At 41.9% G+C, this 19,485-nt stretch overlaps 1 protein-coding gene across 2 annotated transcripts; it reads left to right on the forward strand.

Annotated features, from left to right (window-relative positions):
• Positions 1–422: 422 nt before the first annotated feature.
• LOC139555364 (dendritic cell-specific transmembrane protein-like) lies at positions 423–18,474 on the forward strand. 2 transcript variants are annotated; one of them, XR_011670992.1, is made up of 5 exons: positions 425–1,675; positions 2,021–2,693; positions 3,100–3,218; positions 3,810–4,023; positions 16,423–18,474. XR_011670992.1 is itself a non-coding variant. In XM_071369090.1 (2 exons), exons 1-2 carry the CDS (start codon positions 1,305–1,307, stop codon positions 2,583–2,585), a joined length of 936 nt encoding a protein of 311 aa, XP_071225191.1. In that variant the 5' UTR covers positions 423–1,304; the 3' UTR covers positions 2,586–2,694. The 2 variants fall into 2 exon arrangements, 1 of the variants encoding a protein (XP_071225191.1); XM_071369090.1 differs by lacking the exons at positions 3,100–3,218; positions 3,810–4,023; positions 16,423–18,474 and having other exon boundaries at positions 423–1,675; positions 2,021–2,694.
• Positions 18,475–19,485: the final 1,011 nt, after the last annotated feature.

Genomic DNA, 19,485 nt, shown 5'->3' on the forward strand with positions numbered 1-19,485 from the left:
AACGCGTGCTATATGGCAGACCAATCCAAACTCATCTCTCGGCATGTTCAGCCCACTCATTATCTCAGCCAATCATGGCTAGCTGGAAGGTTTCTCTCTTTCTCTGTGGCTAAACCAACTAGGCGCGTAATTTACCACTTTTATTTGTATTTACAGATGGCATACAAGTTTGATATTAAGGCACATGAATGTTCACATGTTCCAGAAGGCATTTCTGCCGAAAAACGCATTTTGATAAAAATATATTTTTTATGTTCAAACAGCTCTCCTGTGAAGTCGTGACTTGCGACATTCGCCTAGTTTCCTGAATCGGGTCACCTATGCTAGATGGAAATAGGTAAATGCCACAATATATTTTTTGAATTGTTTCTTGTTTTGAGACAAATTACATTAATATCCTACTTTTTGTGTTTCTTTGTGAACTAGCCTGTATATAATTAGATGACAGGTGTCACGATCGTCGTAACTTTGAGGAAGAGTGGACCAAGGCGCAGCGTGAGAGAAATACATCTTCTTTAATGAAGACAAACAAAACACTTACAAACGAACAAAAACAACAAACGATCGTGAAGCTAAACAAACTACGTGCACACATGCAACATAGACATAGACAAACGAAACAGTCCCGTGTGGTACATCAACTGACACGGAAGACAATCACCCACAAACAAACAGTGTGAACAGCCTACCTTAATATGGTTCTCAATCAGAGGAAACGTAAAACACCTGCCCCTGATTGAGAACCATATCAGGCTAATTGAAAAGCACCCAACATAGAAACACATAACATAGAATGCCCACCCAGCTCACGTCCTGACCATACTAAACAAAGACAAAAACAAGGGAAAACAGGTCAGGAACGTGACAACAGGTTGTTGTCAATAGACACTACAGGAGGAATGATAAAGGCTACTGATCTAGAGTTGATTTGTCATACAATTAAGGAAGTGGTATTTGCCTAGCTAAGTTATCAGTTGTCAAGACATGCTTTTCTCTGCATGTCTTGAAGTTGGAACCAAACCAAGACATCCTCCCACAAACCATTACAGCAATACACAACAGACCATTACACACATCATTACAGGACATGACATGTCAAAACCTGCTTCTATGATTAGATTAGTGCAATTATGGTTAGGCGATTCACATACTGTTCCTTTAAAAGCAGTCTGACAGTCATAGAGAGGTAGCGTCAGAGTGAAGAGGAGTGTGCCACTGGATCTTATTTCACTTATTTCTTCATATTATTTTGCTCTTCATTTTGGACCTGTTCTCCAAACCCTCAACCTGCTCCTCCTACTACAATGCCATCCCAATTTGAGAGGCTGGCTCTGTTCCGGGTCTGGTCCACGATGGTCCTTCTCTACACCTCGGACCACAGGAAGGGCTGGAGACATATCCTCCTCCACTTCCTCAGCTGCCTGACCCTGAGCCTGGCCTTGGGAGGGGCCCTCCTACTGGGCCTCTACTTCTCTCTGAACTACAGCCTAGTGGTGTGTGGAGTCACCTCAGGCTGCTGCTCCCTCCTGTTGACGGCTGGCCTGTTCTGCTCCAAGAGAGTCCGCTGCTTCTCCTTGCTGTTCCTCATCTCCTGCACTATGGAGCAGGGCAGGAACCTGCTTCTGACGGCAGGCACTGGGCTGGTGATCCTCTGGAATGTCCAGAACACCTTAAGGTGGGTTAGGGTAATGGGGATCCTAATAAAATACCAATTGTAAATAAGAATTTGTTCTTAACTGATTACCTAGTGAAAGGAAGGTTAAACTAAAAACAACTTAGTGGCGTTCTTTGTTGAAGAGCTATGAAAGTTATTTATTTAAATCCATGTGGTTAAGACGAGTCGAGTTAAACATCACAACTCTGCAAATATATTTTCAAAAAAATCTGTCAAATAATTTGCATTCAGGGAAATCTGGTCACAATGCAAACAGAGCAAGGAAACATTTTAATTCCATCTGTAATTTTTTATCCATGCATCCATCCATTTAGTAATCAATTTATTCATCCATTCATTCATCAGAAACCTCAGAGAGGTGTCCAGCAGTCTGTTGTGTAACCTGGAGAAGAAGAGAGTGTCGTTGGATGTCAGTCCAATCTGTAACTATGTCAAACTGCTGAGGTGGGTGGGCGAGAAGCTCAACACGTTCATGAACATTGGAGTTGTCAAATTCGAGCCATCGTTCACCGTCGAACCCAGAGTTGAGTCCAACGATCTGACGGTGAAACTTCAGGATGCTGTCCGGACACTGAACACAACAACGAAGAGCGCTGAGGTGAGCATCGACCTGGTGATGGCTGTGTTCCAGAGAGCAGTCCCGGTACTAGGGGTCACCCTGGTCATCATCACCACTACCCTGTTCCTCAGAAATTACTTCTTCAACCTCAAGTACCAGAACACTTTCATCACCAGCAGGTTTATTAGATACGATGATCAACAGAGAGCTGTGGGGAAGCCCTACCTCCTCCCTCTGAGCCCAGAGGAGGCAGATCAGTTCCGCTCTATCCCCTCTGCCCGCTTCACACGGAGAGAGGGCTACACCATGCTCTGGTTCCTGGTTCCAATGCTCACCCACCTCCCAACCTGACTCTTATTCATCTCCCTGGACGCACTGCTCTACTGGCTCATTCTGATTATCAACAAACACCTTCTGGAACTGAAACCATTCAGCATTAACCTAAAGATGAACCTAAACGTGAGTAGAACTGAAACCATTCAGCATTAACCTAAAGATGAACCTAAACTTTGTAATGCTTGGAGGTTCAGAAAACCGTACAATGTCATGTCGGTACAATTGTATATATATATATATATTTATTTTACTTTAGTTTATTTATTAAATATTAAATATTTTCTTAACTATATTTTCTTAAAACTGCATTGTTGGTTGAGGGCATTTGACAAATACAATTGTACTTAATTTTATTTGAAATGTTTGATTTTAATAGGATGATAGAACTTCTTGGTAACACTTTAATGAGATACTCCTCCAGAGATGGTTTAAAACCTACATAATTCCAGCTCCAACCCTAACCCTAATGCTAGCTAGGTTAGGTTAAAGGCTGGCATCAATCTCTTTTTATCTCTTTCCCATTCATCAGGAAGACAACAGCATCGTGTTTATCCCTCTCCCAGGGGGAGTCATCTTGGAGGATTTCTCCTACACCTACACCCTCTTTCAGGAGGATTGCCTTCCCCAGCCCTCCCTGCTCCTCTCCAGGTCTGTGTTCGCCTGTTATCTACGTGTCGTAGACCGATGGGCTCCCGAGTGGCGCAGTGGTCTAAGGCACTGCATCTCAGTGCAAGAGGTATCACTACAGTCCCTGGTTCGATTCCAGGCTGTATCACAACCAGCCATCATTGGGAGTCCCATAGGGAGGCACACAATTGGCCCAGCGTCATCTGGTTTAGGGTTTGGCTGGGGTAGGCCTTCATTGTAAATAAAAAAGTCAGTTCTTAACTGACTTAACTGACTTGCCTAGTTAAACAAATAAAAACATAACATTCATTAAGATGCTAAATATTTTTCTCATCAAATTAAGTTTATGTAATATAGACTGTATCTCAGAAATACCCAAACTACTTTAAAAGCACTGCAAATTACCTAGACCCATGTTGGCATATAAAAACATATTTTGGGACTGTTCAAGTTCAGTTTGGGACAGTTGAAATTGCACTTCGGGACGGTACCTGTACGGTGACAAAAGAAGGTAGTTGCGAGTACTGTCTCCAGGTCTGTGGTCGGCCTGTCTGTTATACACTGGTTCTAGACCTGATAACCCTAATCCCAACCCTCCCTGTTGGTCTCCAGGTCTCTGGTCCCCCTGTCTGTTATCCTGGTTGTTCTACTGGTCCTAGTCCTGCTGTCTGCCAAGATGGGTCAGCTCAAACTACTGGTCTCAGAACAGTTCTACAACGACAACGCAGACCAGAGGGTGCAGCAACTCCATGCTAAGATCAGCCACAAAAGAGCCAAGATGAGGCCTCCAACGAAGAGGACTGCTCTGCTGAGACTGCTAAAACAAGTACGGGTTCAATCATATTAGCTTCCTATAACTTCATTTGTTTCATATAACTTCATATCATATTAGCTTCATGTAACATCTCATTTTAGCTTCATATAACTAAATGGATACTTTGGGATTTTGGCCCAGAGTCAGATGAACTCGTGGATACCATTTTTATGTCTCTGCATGCAGTTTGAATAAAGTTGCTATCTAGCGTTAGCGCAACTGCTAACTAGCGTTAAAACAATGACGTCCATGGTCAAAACAAATCAAATTGTATTTGTCACATGCGCTGAATACAACAGGTGTAGACCTTACAGTGAAAATGCTTACTTACAAGTCCTTAAACCAACAAAGTAGTTTTAAGAAATTACCTAAAAAAGAAAAAAAGAAAAAAAGAATAAAAAATTACAATAATAAAAAATTACAAAAATGTAAATACAAAAAATTAAATACTGAAAATAAATCAAATAATTAAAAAGTAAGAGATAAGAATAACAAATAGTTCAGAGCAGCAGTACATGTAGTACATGTAGTAGAACAGGGAGTACAGGAGGGGACTGAGCACGCACCCCTGAGGGGCCCCTGTGTTGAGGATCAGCTTGGCTGATGTGTTGTTACCTACCCTTACCACCTGGGGCGGCCCATCAGGAAGTCCAGGATCCAGTTGCAGAGGGAGGAGTTTAGTCCCAGGGTCCTCAGCTTATTGATGAGCTTTGAGGGAACTATGGTGTTGAACGCTGAGCTGTAGTCAATGAATAGCATTCTCACATAGGTGTTCCTTTTGTCCAGGTGTGAAAGGGCAGTGTGGAGTGCAATAGAGATTGAATCATCTGTGGATATGTTGGTGTGGTATGCAAATTGGAGTGGGTCTAAGGATAATGGTGTTGATGTGAGCCATGACCAGCCTTTCAAAGCATTTCATGGTTACTGACGTGAGTGCTACGGGTTGGTAGTCATTTAGGCAGGTTACCTTAGTGTTCTTGGACACAGGGACTATGGTGGTCTGCTTGAACCATGTTCGTATTACAGATTCAGACAGGGAGGGGATGAAAATGTCAGTGAAGCAAGCACCAGTTAGCCTTTAGCTAGGCCAATATACCAGCTAATTATAGGGCTACAATATCTCTTTTGCCAATTGGCCTGGACCCTTTATTGTCGACACGGACCCCCCCGATCCATCACGAGTGGACTGCCGACGTGATCGCCCGATGTGATCTGAAACAGGCTATTCTGTTACGATGTCAACAAAGAACCAGCTGCTAGCCCCGGCCCGCTAGCTTTTCTGAATGCTGTGTCCCCTGCTCGCCTAGCGTAGTAGTGACTACCAAAAGCACCCTGACTCCCCTATTGCTGCTCTTTTGACCCTATTATCACTCGGCTCCACAGCTGATGTCCCCTGGACTGTTTCAATAACACGGTACCTAATTTTGTTTACCTGTCGGACCCAGCCTCGAACTCAGGTCCTGTGTGTACCTAACTGACCATCTCTTCCTATTCATCGCCATTTACCCGTTGTTGTCTTAGCTCTCCTGATCAACACCTGTGATAGCTTTATATCATACTATTCAGGTCTGTGCCCAAACACTTCGAGCTTCTACTTTTAAAAATCCACCTTTCCAGAAATAAGTCTCTCACTGTTGCCGCTTGACATAGACCCCCCTCAGCCACCAGCTGTTCCCTGGACACCATATGTGAATTAATTGCCCCCCATTTATCTTCAAAGTTCGTACTGTTAGGTGACCTAAACTGGGATATGATTAACACCCGGGCCGTCCAAAAATCTAAACTAGATGCCCTCAATCTCACACAAATTATCAAGAAACCTACTAGGTACAACCCTAAATCCGTAAACACGGGCACCCTCATAGATATCATCCTGACCAACCTGCCCTCTAAATACACCTCTGCTGTCTTCAACCAGGATCGCAGCGATCACTGCCTCATTGCCTGCGTCCGTAATGGGTCCACTGTCAAACGACAATGACTCATCACTGTCAAACGCTCCCTAAAACACTTCAGCGAGCAGGCCTTTCTAATTGACCTGGCCCGGGTATCCTGGAAGGATTTTGACCTCATTCCGTCAGTAGAGAATGCCTGGTTAATCTTTAAAAATGCATTCCTCACATACTTAAATAAGCATGCCCCATTCAAAAAATGTTGAACTAAGAACAGATATATCCCTTGGTTCACTCCAGACTTGACTGCCCTTGACCAGTACAAAAACATTCTGTGGTGTACTGCATTTGCATCGAATAGCCTCCGCAATATCCAGCTTTTCAGGGAAGTTAGGAACCAATATACACTGCTCAAAAAAATAAAGGGAACACTTAAACAACACAATGTAACTCCAAGTCAATCACACTTCTGTGAAATCAAACTGTCCACTTAGGAAGCAACACTGATTGACAATAAATTTCACATGCTTTTGTGCAAATGGAATAGACAAAAGGTGGAAATTATAGGCAATTAGTAAGACACCCCCAAAAAAGGAATGGTTCTGCAGGTGGTGACCACACACCACTTCTCAGTTCCTATGCTTCCTGGCTGATGTTTTGGTCACTTTTGAATGCTGGCGGTGCTTTCACTCTAGTGGTAGCATGAGACGGAGTCTACAACCCACACAAGTGGCTCAGGTAGTGCAGTTCATCCAGGATGGCACATCAATGCGAGCTGTGGCAAAAAGGTTTTCTGTGTCTGTCAGCGTAGTGTCCAGAGCATGGAGGCGCTACCAGGAGACAGGCCAGTACATCAGGAGACGTGGAGGAGGCCGTAGGAGGGCAACAACCCAGCGGCAGGACCGCTACCTCCGCCTTTGTGCAAGGAGGTGCACTGCCAGAGCCCTGCAAAATGACCTCCAGCAGGCCACAAATGTGCCTACCCCAGCTCTGTACCCAGCTCTGTACCCCCAAAGCAACTTGCCCAAGACACTTCTCCTTCACCCAAATCCAGACAGCTGATGTTCTGAAACAGCTGCAAAATCTGGACCACTACAAATCTGCTGGCCTAGACAATCTGGACCCTCTTTCCAAATTATCCACCGCAATTGTTGCAAATCCTATTACTAGCCTGTTCAACCTCTCTTTCATATCGTCTGAGATCCCTAAAGATTGGAAAGCTGCCGCAGTCATCATCCTCTTCAAAGGGGAGACACTCTAGACCCAAACTGTTACAGACCTATATCTATCCTACCCTGCCTTTCTAAAGTCTTCGAAAGCCAAGTTAACAAACAGATCACCGACCATTTCGAATCCCACCGTACCATCTCCGCTATGCAAATTGGTTTCTAAGCTGGTCATGCACAGTACTGTGCAGCCGTCTTCATCGACCTGGCCAAGGCTTTCGACTCTGTCAAATCACCACATTCTTATCGGCAGACTCAACAGCCTTGGTTTCTCAAATGACTGCCTCACCTGGTCCACCAACTACTTCTCAGATAGAGTTCAGTGTGTCAAATCGGAGGGCCTGTTGTCCGGACCTCTGGCAGTCTCTATTGGGGTGCCACAGAGTTCAATTCTCGGGCCGACTCTTTTCTCTGTATATATCAATGATGTCGCTCTTGCTGCTGGTGATTCTCTGATCCACCTCTGCGCATACGACACCATTCTGTATACTTCTGGCCCTTCTTTGGACACTGTGTTAACAAACCTCCAGATGAGCTTCGATGCCATACAACACTCTGTTGGTTCCACTTTTCTGGGCTCCGTTATTTACTTAACAAGTAAGGAACACTCAAAATGTGCACTTATAAATCATAACAATTTTAATCCAAATACAGCTGTAGACAGAAGTCAAAAATCAAACATCGGACATACAACTGATGTCTCTCCTGAGTTCTGCCCACAACAAAAGAAAGACAGGATCTTATATACCCAAGATTGCACCTTGTGGTGTGATTTCCTATGTCAAAACCTGCATGTGTGTAACGATCTTCTTCATCTGAGGAAGAGGAAAGATCGGACCAAAACGCAGCGTGGTAAGTGTCCATGATAATTTATTATAACTGAACACGAAAATACAAAATAACAAAGTGAATGTAAGAAATGAAAATCGAAACAGTCCTGAAAGGTGCAAACACAAAACAGGAAACAACTACCCACAAACACCAGGTGGGAAAAGGCTACCTAAGTATGGTTCTCAATCAGAGACAACGATAGACAGCTGCCTCTGATTGGGAACCATACCAGGCCAAACACATAGAAAAGAAAACATAGAAAAAAAACATAGAATGCCTACCCCAACTCACGCCCTGACCAAACCAAAATAGAGACATAAAAAAGGAACTAAGGTCAGGGCGTGACAATGTGCAGCTAAAAAAACAAGTTATTCTTAACACAAGGTTTCTGAGAAGCTGTCTCAGTGGCATGCAAATCTGCCCTTGTTTCAGAGAAAAACAGACACAGTCTCTCTGTGTCTCGCTATCACCCTCAGTTCCTTTTCTCACCTTTTCTCACAGATGCGGGGCTGCGGATTTTGGCAGAGAGCTAGACACAGACATAGGCCTCAATGTTCAGCTATACAGTGAGCATAAGTACAATGGTACATAAACAAATTAATAACAACATAATCAATGGTGGGTGTCTTTAGAATATTTGTAATCCTTCAACTTCTTCCGTGGCTTCCAACTGCTTTTAAATGCAAGTAAAAGTAAATGCATGCTCTTCAACCGATCGCTGCCCACACCTGCCCGCCCGTCTAGCATCACTACTCTGGATGGTTCTGACTTAGAATATGTGGACAACTACAAATACCTCGGTGTCTGGTTAGACTGTAAATTATCCTCCAGACTCACATTAAGCATCTCCAATCCAAAATTAAATCTAGAACTTCCTGTTTCGCAGCAAAGCCTCTTTCACTTAAACTGCTAAACATACCCTCGTAAAACTGACTATCCTACCGATCCTCGATTTCGGCGATGTCATTTACAAAATAGCCTCCAACACTCTACTCAGCACATTGGATGAAGTCTATCACTGTGCCATCCGCTCTGTCACCAAAGCCCCATATACTAACCACCACTGCGACCTGTATGCTCTCGTTGGCTGGCCCTCACTTCATATTCATTGCCAAACCTACTGGCTCCAGGTCATATATAAGTCTTTGCTAGGTAAAGCCCCACCTTATCTCAGCTCACTGGTCACCATAGCAACACCCACCCATAGCACGCGCTCCAGCAGGTATATCTCACTGGTCATCCCCAAAGCCAACTCCTCCTTTGGCCGTCTTTCCTTCCAGTTCTCTGCTGCCAATGACTGGAACGAACTACAAAAATCACTGAAGCTGGAGTCTTATATCTCCCTCACTAGCGTTAAGCATCATCTGTCAGAGCAGCTTACCAATCATTGTACCTGTACATAGCCCATCTGTAAATAGCTCTAACCTAACTACCTCATCCCCAGTATTGTTATGATTTTTTTTGCTAATTTGCACCTCAGTATCTCTACTTGCACATCATCATCTACACATGTATCACTCCAGTGTTAATGCAAAATTTTAATTATTTCACCACTATGGCCAATTTATTGCCTTACCTCCCTAATCTTACTACATTTGCACACACTGTATATAGACTTTCTTTTTTTCTATTGTATTATTGACTGTACGCTTGTTTATCCCATGTGTAACTCTGTGTTGTTTTTGTCGCACTGCTTTGCTTTCTCTTGGCCAGGTCACAGTTGTAAATGAGAACTTGTTCTCAACTAGCCCACCTGGTTAAATAAAGGTGAACAAATATATATTAAAAAAATATAGCGTTATATCATTTTAGCTTCATATAACTTCATATCATATGTGAATCACCACCTAGATTCGGTCTTATGTAGCTACATTTCAATATCTGTTTTTTACATGGATACAAGTAGAGACTCAGATCTACAAAATGGTATATCAAACACTGCATTTGAGGAAACAATGGGAAAGTTCTGCTTTGAAAGTTGGTCAACTTGTAAACTCTCTTTTGAGAAAACCGTCTTTCAATGTTTTGGTACTACTATTGTACAGCCCTTCTTTGTCTACACCCATTCAGCATTGGTCACACCCTCTTAAGCCTAAGCCCCACCCATCTCTTTAAGGGTTGATCTGTGCTTTCTGTACTAACTTGCCAGCTACTTCCAGACATCTGAGAGAGAGAGAGCATAGCTCACTGAACATTACTCGCCCTAGCAGAGCTGGTTAATCTGTTATGTTATCCAGAGCATTGGTGACTGCAACTGTGCTGTCAGATTGTCCGTTTGTAAACGCAGAGTGTTTCGCATTCAGAGCGCACACTGGACACTCTGGCCAATAAGTAGGGTTGATTTGTTGCCGACGTTTACTGACACAGGACATATTTAACGGGTGTTGAGCGTTCAAAAATGCATCAGTTATTCTGCGCCTTGGCACACTAAGACGAGAGTCTTTTGTTAAGACATGTAGCTAGATAGCCAGCTAGGTAAACAATGAATCCCAACGCATGACGTAAGGTTAGTTAGCGAGCCAGACAGCTAACGTTAGCTAGCTAGCTAACAGTACACTTTAACTTGAAATTAAAATACTTTGTCAAATTCATAGAATATATTCTTCATGTAACGTCATATCATATTAGCATCATATAACGTAATATCATATTTGTATTTATTATGGATCCCCAAGGCAGCAGCTACTCTTCCTGGGGTCCGCAGAATTAAGGCAGTTATACAATTTTAAAAACTATGCAATACATTTATTACAGAATTCACAACACACTAAGTGTGTGCCCTCAGGCCCCTACTCCACTACAACATATCTACAACACAAAATCCATGTGTATGTGTGTGTATAGTACGTATGTTATCATGTGTGTATGCATATGTCTGTGACTATATTTGTGTTACTTCACAGTACCCGCTGTTCCATAAGGTGTATTTTTACCTGCTTTTAAATCTGATTCTACTGCTTCTACTACATCAGTTACCATCAGTTACCAGATGTGGAATATAGTTCCATGTAGTCATGGCTCTGTGCACCTCCCACAGTCTGTTTTGGACTTGGGGACTGTGAAGAGACCTCTGGTGGCATGTCTTGTGGGGTATGTGTAACAGTATAACTTTAGTCCGTCCCAGGGACCCTCTGCACACGTCAACAACAGTCACCCACGAAGCATCGTTACCCATCGCTCCACAAAAGCGGCGACCCTTGCAGAGCAAGGGGAACCACTACTTCAAGGTCTCAAAGCGAGTGATGTCACCGATTGAAACGCAATTAGCGCGCACCACCGCTAACTAGCTAGCCATTTCACATCGGTTACATATGCATGGGTGTCCGAGCTGTGTGCTAGTATTTTAAACAGACAGCTCAGTACTTTCAGCTTGTCAATACCTCTTACGGTAACAAGTAATGATGATGTCTGTGGTAACCTGGAATATTTATGTTTACCAATAGATGGCAATATTGACTCAAGATGGGGGTTGCTTTCCTCTATCCGTAGCCATTTCCCATGTCTGCCATATATAACCATGCTTGAGAAAGCCTCAGGTAGCTTACGCAAGGTGCATTAGGGAATGTTATTCTAAGTTACAATTAAATACTAAAACTGTACTTAAGAATCGTCTTAAGATACTACAATGTTAATCTCTCTTCCACTTTGAGCCATGAGAAATTGACATGCATGTCATTAATGTTAGCTCGCCATGTACTTTTAAGGGCCAGCCGTGCTGCCCTGTTCTGAGCCAACTGCAATTTTCCCAAGTCCCTCTTTGTGGCACCTGACCACACTCTTGAACAGTAGTCCAGGTGCGACAAAACCAGGGCCTGTAGGACCTGCCTTCTTGATAGTGTTGTTAAGAATGCAGAGGAGCGCTTTATTATGGACGGACTTCTCCCCATCTAGCTACTGTTGCATCAATTTGCTTCGACCATGACAGTTTACAATCCAGGGTAACAACAAGCAGTTTAGTCACTTAATCAATTTCAACATTATTCATTACGAGATGTAGTTGAGGTTTAGTGAATGATTTGTCCCAAATACAATGGTTTTAGTTTTGGAAATATTTAGGACCAACTTATTCCTTGCCACCCACTCTGAAACTAACTGCAGCTCTTTGCTAAGTGTTGCAGTCATTTCAGTCGCTGTAGTAGCTGACGTGTATAGTGTTGAGTTATCCGCATACATAGACACACTGGCTTTACTCAAAGAGTAAATGTCATTTGTAAAGACTGAAAAAAGCAAGAGGCCTAAACAGCTATCCTGAGGAATTCCTGCTTCTACCTGGATTATGTTTGAGAGGTTTCCATTAAAGAACACTCTCTGTGTTCTGTTAGACAAGTAACTCTTTATTTACATTATAACAGGGGGTGTTAGACTGCCCCCACAATCATTTTGTCATCAATTTCTCTCAGCCAATCATCAGTCATTTGTGTAAGTGCTGTACTTGTTGAGTGTCCTTCTCTGTATTAATGCTCTGTATGCATACTGAAAGTCTGTTTACTGTTTTGTTTACTGTGAAATAGCATTGTATCTGGTCAAACACAATTTATTCCAGAAGTTTACTAAGGGTTGGTAACAGGCTGATTGGTTAGCTATTTGAGCCAGTAAAGTGGGCTTTACTATTCTTGGGTAGCGGAATGACTTTAGCTTCCCTCCAGGCCTGAGGGCACACACTTAAATTGAAGATGTGGCAAATAGGAGTGGCAATATCGTCCGCTATTATCCTCTGTAACGTCATCCCGACAGTGACCGTACGTACATATCCCAACCAGAAGCCATGGATTACAGGCAACATCCGCGCTGAGCTAAAGGCTAGAGATGCCGATTTTAATGGGCGGGACATTAATCTGGACGCTTATACGAAACCCTGCTATGCCCACAGGCAAAGCGTAAATACAGGACTAAGATTGAATCCTACTACACTGGCTCTGATGCTCGTAGGACGTTTCAGGGCTTGCAAACTATTAGGAACTACAAAGGGAAACCCAGCCATGAGCTGCCCAGTGACGCGAGCCTACCAGACGAGCTAAGTGCCTTTTATGCCCGCTTCGAGGCAAGCAACACTGAAACATGCATGAGAGCACCAGCTGTTCTGGATGACTGTGGGATCGCACTCTCCGTAACCGATGTGAGCAAAACCTTTAAACAGGTCAACATTCACAAGGTTGTGAGGCCAGACAGAATACCAGAGCGTGTACTCAGAGCATGCGCGGACCAACTGGCAAGTGTCATTGCTGACATTTTCATTCTTCGTAGTCTGTAATACCAACATGTTTCAAGCAAACCATCATAGTCCCTGTGCCCAAGAATGCTAGGATAACCTGCCTAAATGACTACCGCCCAGTAGCACTCACATCGGTAGCCATGAAGTGCTTTGAAAGGCTGGTCATGGCTCACATCCATACCATCATTCCAGAAACCCTAGACCCACTCCAATTCGCATACCAACCCAACACATCCACAGATGACGCAATCTTAATCACACTCCACACTACCCTTTCCCACCTGGACAAAAGGATCACCTATGTGAGAATGCTGTTCTTTGACTACAGCTCAGCATTCAACACCATAGTGCCCACAAAGCTCATCACTAGAGTAAACACCTCCCTCTGCGACTGGATCCTGGACTTCCTGATGGGCCGCCCACAAGTGGTAAGGGTAGGCAACAACACATCTGCCCTCAACACGGGGGCCCCTCAAGGGTGTGTGCTTAGTCCCCTCCTGTACTCCCTTGTTCACCCACAATGACCAGGCATGACTTCAACACCATTAAGTTTGCTGATGAAACAACAGTGGTTGGCCTGATTACAGACAATGATAAGACAGCCTATAGGGATGAGGTCAGAGACCTGGCAGTGTGGTGCCAGGACAACAAAGTAGATGATCGTGGACTACAGGAATAGGAGGGCCGAACTGGCCCCCATTAACATCAACGGGGCTTGAGTGGAGCAGGTTGAGAGTTTCAAGTTCCTTGGTGTCCACATCACCAACAAACTATCATGGTCCAAAGATACCAAGACAGTCATTTAGAGGGCACGACAAAACCTATTCCCCCTCAGGAGAGTGAAAAGATTTGACATGGGTCCCCAGATCCTCAAAAAGTTATACAGCTGGACAATCGAGAGCATCCTGACCGGTTGCATCACCGCCTGGTAAGGCAAATCTAACCATAAGGCGCTACAGAGGGTAGTGCGTACGGCCCAATACATCACTGGGGCCAAGCTTCCTACCATCCAGGACCTCTATACTAGGCAGTGTCAATTGAGTGCCCAAAAAATGGTCAAAGACTCCAGTCACCCAAGTCATATAGAGTCGTAGCATAGTTACTTCATATAATGTATTATATTAGCTTCATATAATGTCATATTATATTAGCTTCATATAACATCAACTTCATGTACAGTACCAGTCAAAAGTTTGGACACACCTTCTCATTCAAGGGTTTTTCTTTATTTCTACATTGTAGAATAATAATGAAGACATCAAAACTATGAAATAACACATATGGAATCATGTAGCAACCAAGAAAAGTGTTCAACAAATCAAAATATATTTGAGATTATTTAAAGTAGCCACCCTTTGCCTTGATGACAGCTTTGCTCACTCTTGGCATTCTCTCAACCAGCTTCATGAGTTAGTCACCTGGAATGCATTTCAATTAACAGGTGTGGCTCGTAAAAAGTTAATTTGTGGAATTTCTTTCCTTCTCAATGCGTTTCAGCCTATCAATTGTGTTGTGACAAGGTAGCGGTGGTATTTAGAAGATGGTCCTATTTGGTGAAAGACCAAGTCTATATTAATGGCAAGAACAGCTCAAATAAGCAAAGAGAAACAACAGTCCATCATTACTTTAAGATATGAAGGTCAGTCAATTTGGAAAATGTCAAGAACTTTGAAAGTTTCTTCAAGTGCAGTTGCAAAAACCATCAAGCGCTGTGATGAAACTGGCTCTCATGAGGATCGCCACAGGAAAGGAAGATGTGATGGTTGGCATTCAGGCCAAAGAGTCCAACTTGGTTTCATCAGACCAGAGAATCTTGTTTCTCATGGTCTGAGAGTCTTTAGGTGCCTTTTGGTAAACGCCAAGAGGGCTGTCATGTGCCTTTTATTGAGGAGTGGCTTCCGTTATGCCACTCTACAATAAAGGCCTGATTGGTGAAGTGCTGCAGAGAAGGTTGTCCTTCTGGTAGGTTCTCCCATCTCCACAAAGGAACTCTAGAGCTCTGTCAGAGTGACCATCGGGTTCTTGGTCATCTCCCTGACCAAGGCCCTCCTCCCTCGATTGCTCAGCTCTATGAAGAGCCTTGGCGAGTCCAAAATTCTTCCAATTAGGTAGGCCACTGTGTTCTTGGGGACCTTCAATGCTGCATTTTTTTGTACCCTTCACCAGATCTGTGCCTCGACACAATCCTGTCTCGAACCTTTTACGGACAGTTCCTTCAACCTCATGGCTTGGTTTTTGCTCTGACATGCACTGTCAACTGTGGGACCTTATTTAGACAGGTGTGTGCCTTTCCAAACCATGTCCGATCAATAGAATTTACCACAGGTGGACTCCAATCAAGTTGTAGAAACATCTCAAGGATGATCAATGGAATCAGGATGCACCTGAGCTCAATTCTGAGTCTTAGCAAAAGGTCTGAATACTTATGTAAATAAGGTATTTCTGTTTTTTATTTGTAATGAATTTGCCAACATTTCTATAAACCAGTTTTTGCTTTGTCATCATAGGGTATTGTGTGTAGATTGCTTAGGAAAATGTTTTATTTAATCCATTTTAGAATAAGGCTGTAACGTAACAACATGTGGAAAAAGTCAAGGGGTCTGAATACTTTCCGAAGGCACTGTATCATATCATACTAGCTTCATATAACGTCAAATCAACTTCATTTAACTTTATCATAATAGCTTTATATGACTTCATATCATTTCAACTTCATATAACTTTATCATAATAGCTTCATATGACATCATATCAACTTCATATAACTTTATCATAATAGCTTCATATCAAATCAACTTCATATAACTTTATCATAATAGCTTCATATCAAATCAACTTCATATAACTTTGTCATAATAACTTCATATGACTTCATATCATATCAACTTCATATAACTTTATCATAATAGCTTCATGTAACATTTTAACTTCAGAAAACTTAATTTCCTATCTACTTCATGAAACTTCCTATAACATTACCTCCATATACCTTCATATCATATTAACTACGTATAACTCCATCATATCGTACTACCTTCATATATAAGTTCATACCATATTATCTTCATATAATGTCATATCATATCAATTTCATATAATGTCATATCAACTTTATATAACATCATATCATTCATGTAATGTCTTATATTAACTTCATATAACTTATCAAATCAACTTTCTTTAGCTCTGAAGTCATTCACTGAAATGGTTACATAATGAGGAGAAGTGATAATTCTTTATTTTATTGCAGAAAAGCTTCTGGCTTCCACTGTTCTTCCACGCTGCGAAGGAGAATGATATGCGTCTCACCTGAAGTTGAAGAAATCCAAATCAGTGATCATCTGGGAAATTGATTTTTGCTTTGTCATGCATTTAGGCATTCACCTGTATTCACCTGTACAATTACTTAATGATCATTTAGGCATTCACCTGTACAATTACTTAATGACCATTTAGGCATTCACCTGTAGAATTACTTAATGACCTAGGACTAGATCATTATTTTTTTTAAATTGCATTGCTATTTTGTGTAAATGTTGCACAAAGATCAACAGTTTATTCTAATTGCGGTAAATATGTCTTGTATTATAAACCAATTTCTATAGTTAGTGTGTGAATAAGTTTGTTGTACAAATGATTGGGCTACAACACTATCACAAATATGGCTTCGACTTCATTAAAGTAAACCTCAGAGTAATCTTCTCTGAGTTGCTTTGATGTTGTCTTTATGAATAAGATACAGTTGAAGTCGGAAGATTACATACACCTTAGCCAAATACATTTAAACTCAGTTTTTCACAATTCCTGACAATTAATCCTAATAAAAATCCCCTGTCATAAATCAGTTAGAGTAATTGTAGAGAGAATTATTTATTTCAGCTTTTATTTCTTTCATCACATTCCCAGTGGGTCAGACGTGTACATACACTCAATTAGTATTTGGTAGCATTGCCTTTAAATTGTTTAACTTGGGTCAAACGTTTCGGGGAGCCTTCCACAAGCTTCCCACAATAAGTTGGGTGAATTTTGGCCCATTCCTCCTGACAGAGCTGGTGTAACTGAGTCAGGTTTGTAGGCCTCCTTGCTCGCACACACTTTTTCAGTTCTGCCCACACATTTTCTATAGGATTGAGATCAGGGCTTTGTGATGGCCACTCCAACACCTTGACTTTGTTGTCCTTAAGCCATTTTGCCACAACTTCAATATATCCACATCATTTTCCTCCCTCATGATGCTATCTATTTTGTGAAGTGCACCAATCCCTCCTGCAGCAAAGCACCCCCACAACATGATGCTGCCACCCCCGTGCTTCACGGTTGGGATGGTGCCCTTTGGCTTGCAAGCCTCCCCTTTTTTCTCCAAACATAACGATGGTCATTATGGCCAAACAGTTCAATTTTTGTTTCATCAGAACAGAGGACATTTCTCCAAAAAGTACCATCTTTGTCCCCATTTGCAGTTGCAAACCACAGTCTGGCTTTTTTATGGCGGTTTTGAAGCAGTGGCCTCTTCCTTGCTGAGCGGCCTTTCAGGTTATGTCGATATAGGACTCGTTTTACTGTGGATATAGATACTTTGTACCTGTTTCCTCCAGCATCTTCACAATGTCATTTGCTGTTGTTCTGGGATTGATTTGCACTTTTGCACCAAAGTACATTCATCTCTAGGTGACAGAATGCGTCTCCTTCCTGAGCGGTATGACGGCTGCGTGGTCCATGGTGTTTATACTTGTGTACTATTGTTTGTACAGATGAACGTGGTACCTTCAGGCGTTTGGAAATTGCTCCCAAAGATGAACCAGACTTGTGGAGATATACCATTTTTTTCTGAGGTCTAGGGTGATTTCTTTTGATTTCCCCATGATGTCAAGCAAAGAGGCACTGAGTTTGAAGGTAGGGCTTGAAATACATCCACAGGTACACCTCCAATTGACTCAAATTATGTCAATTAGCCTATCAGAAGCTTCTAAAGCCATTACATAATTTTCTGAAATTTTCCAAGATGTTTAAAGGCACAGTCAACTTAGTGTATGTAAACTTCTGACCCACTGGAATTGTGAAAAGTGAAATCATCTGTCTGTAAACAATTGTTGGAAAATGTACTTGTGTCATGCACAAAGTAGATGTCCTAATGACTTGCCAAAACTATAGTTTGTTTAACAAGAAATGTGTGGAGTGGTTGAATTAATGACTCCAACATAAGTGTATGTAAACTTCCGACTTCAACTGTACATGCATTTAAATTGTGATCTAACGCTCAAAAATATGTCTTTGATTTCATTAAATCTCAAACATAAAGCAATCTTCTCTTTTTGTATTGTCTTTATATGCATTACAATGGCAAAGGCAATGTCTTCCAACTGCAAGAAGTCCTCTAGCAATGTCTGATCTTTTACTTATGTGTTTTGTTAGACAACTTTTTAGGCATTCAAGGTGTTGGTCTGATGGGAATCTGTGACGTCACCTTGTTTGAGGAACAATAAATAACAAAAGAGGAAAGCCCCAACTGTGTCATGACTTACATGGACCACCTGTTGAGATGTGCCTCTTGTTAAGTAACTGCCATTTTACTAAAATAAAAAGCAATGTATTTACATTCACCTATCCAACTGTTTACAATAAACAGACATAAAACAACTATCTAGGTTTGTTGCATAAGAAATTAATAAATAGGTGTTAAAAAAAGTATATTTATGTTGTTATCATCAGATGTAGATTTGATTGACTTTACATCTCACATGATATAGATGCCTTGCACTGAAGAGGCACTCAGTTAATCACAGTGGGTCCCCTCTTCTCCTGTAAAACGAGTTAATCACAGTGGGTCCCCTCTTCTCCTGTAAAACGAGTTAATCACAGTGGGTACCCTCTTCTGTAAAACGAGTTAATCACAGTGGGTCCCCTCTTCTCCTGTAAAACGAGTTAATCACAGTGGGTCCCCTCTTCTCCTGTAAAACGAGTTAATCACAGTGGGTCCCCTCTTCTCCTGTAAAACGAGTTAATCACAGTGGGTCCCCTCTTCTCCTGTAAAACGAGTTAATCACAGTGGGTACTTTGTTAGTTACAGCGAGCAAGAACAACCAACACCATCGATCATAGTTAACAAGTTTTAATGTTATTCCGCCATTGCCACACATATACCAAAGGTGTCGTAAACCATCACTCAGAACCCCATCAATACATCTTTCTTTATATATATATTCTTTATATATATATATATATTAAAAAAAAATTATACAAATGTGCACATTTCATCAACAAGCAATGTAAGATCACAAATATCAATTAATCTCTGTTTTCAAATGGTTAATCA

The sequence above is a fragment of the Salvelinus alpinus genome, chromosome 26 (genome assembly GCF_045679555.1).
Source record: "Salvelinus alpinus chromosome 26, SLU_Salpinus.1, whole genome shotgun sequence".
NCBI classification, from domain to species: domain Eukaryota; kingdom Metazoa; phylum Chordata; class Actinopteri; order Salmoniformes; family Salmonidae; genus Salvelinus; species Salvelinus alpinus.

What these genes read in the sequence shown, in the direction of transcription:
- LOC139555364 (XM_071369090.1), top strand. Translation starts at nt 1,305, where the DNA reads ATGCCATCCCAATTTGAGAGGCTGGCTCTGTTCCGGGTCTGGTCCACG. An exon ending in AATGTCCAGAACACCTTAAG is followed by an intron (nt 1,676 to 2,020) that starts GTGGGTTAGGGT and finishes TTCATTCATCAG; the next exon opens with AAACCTCAGAGAGGTGTCCA.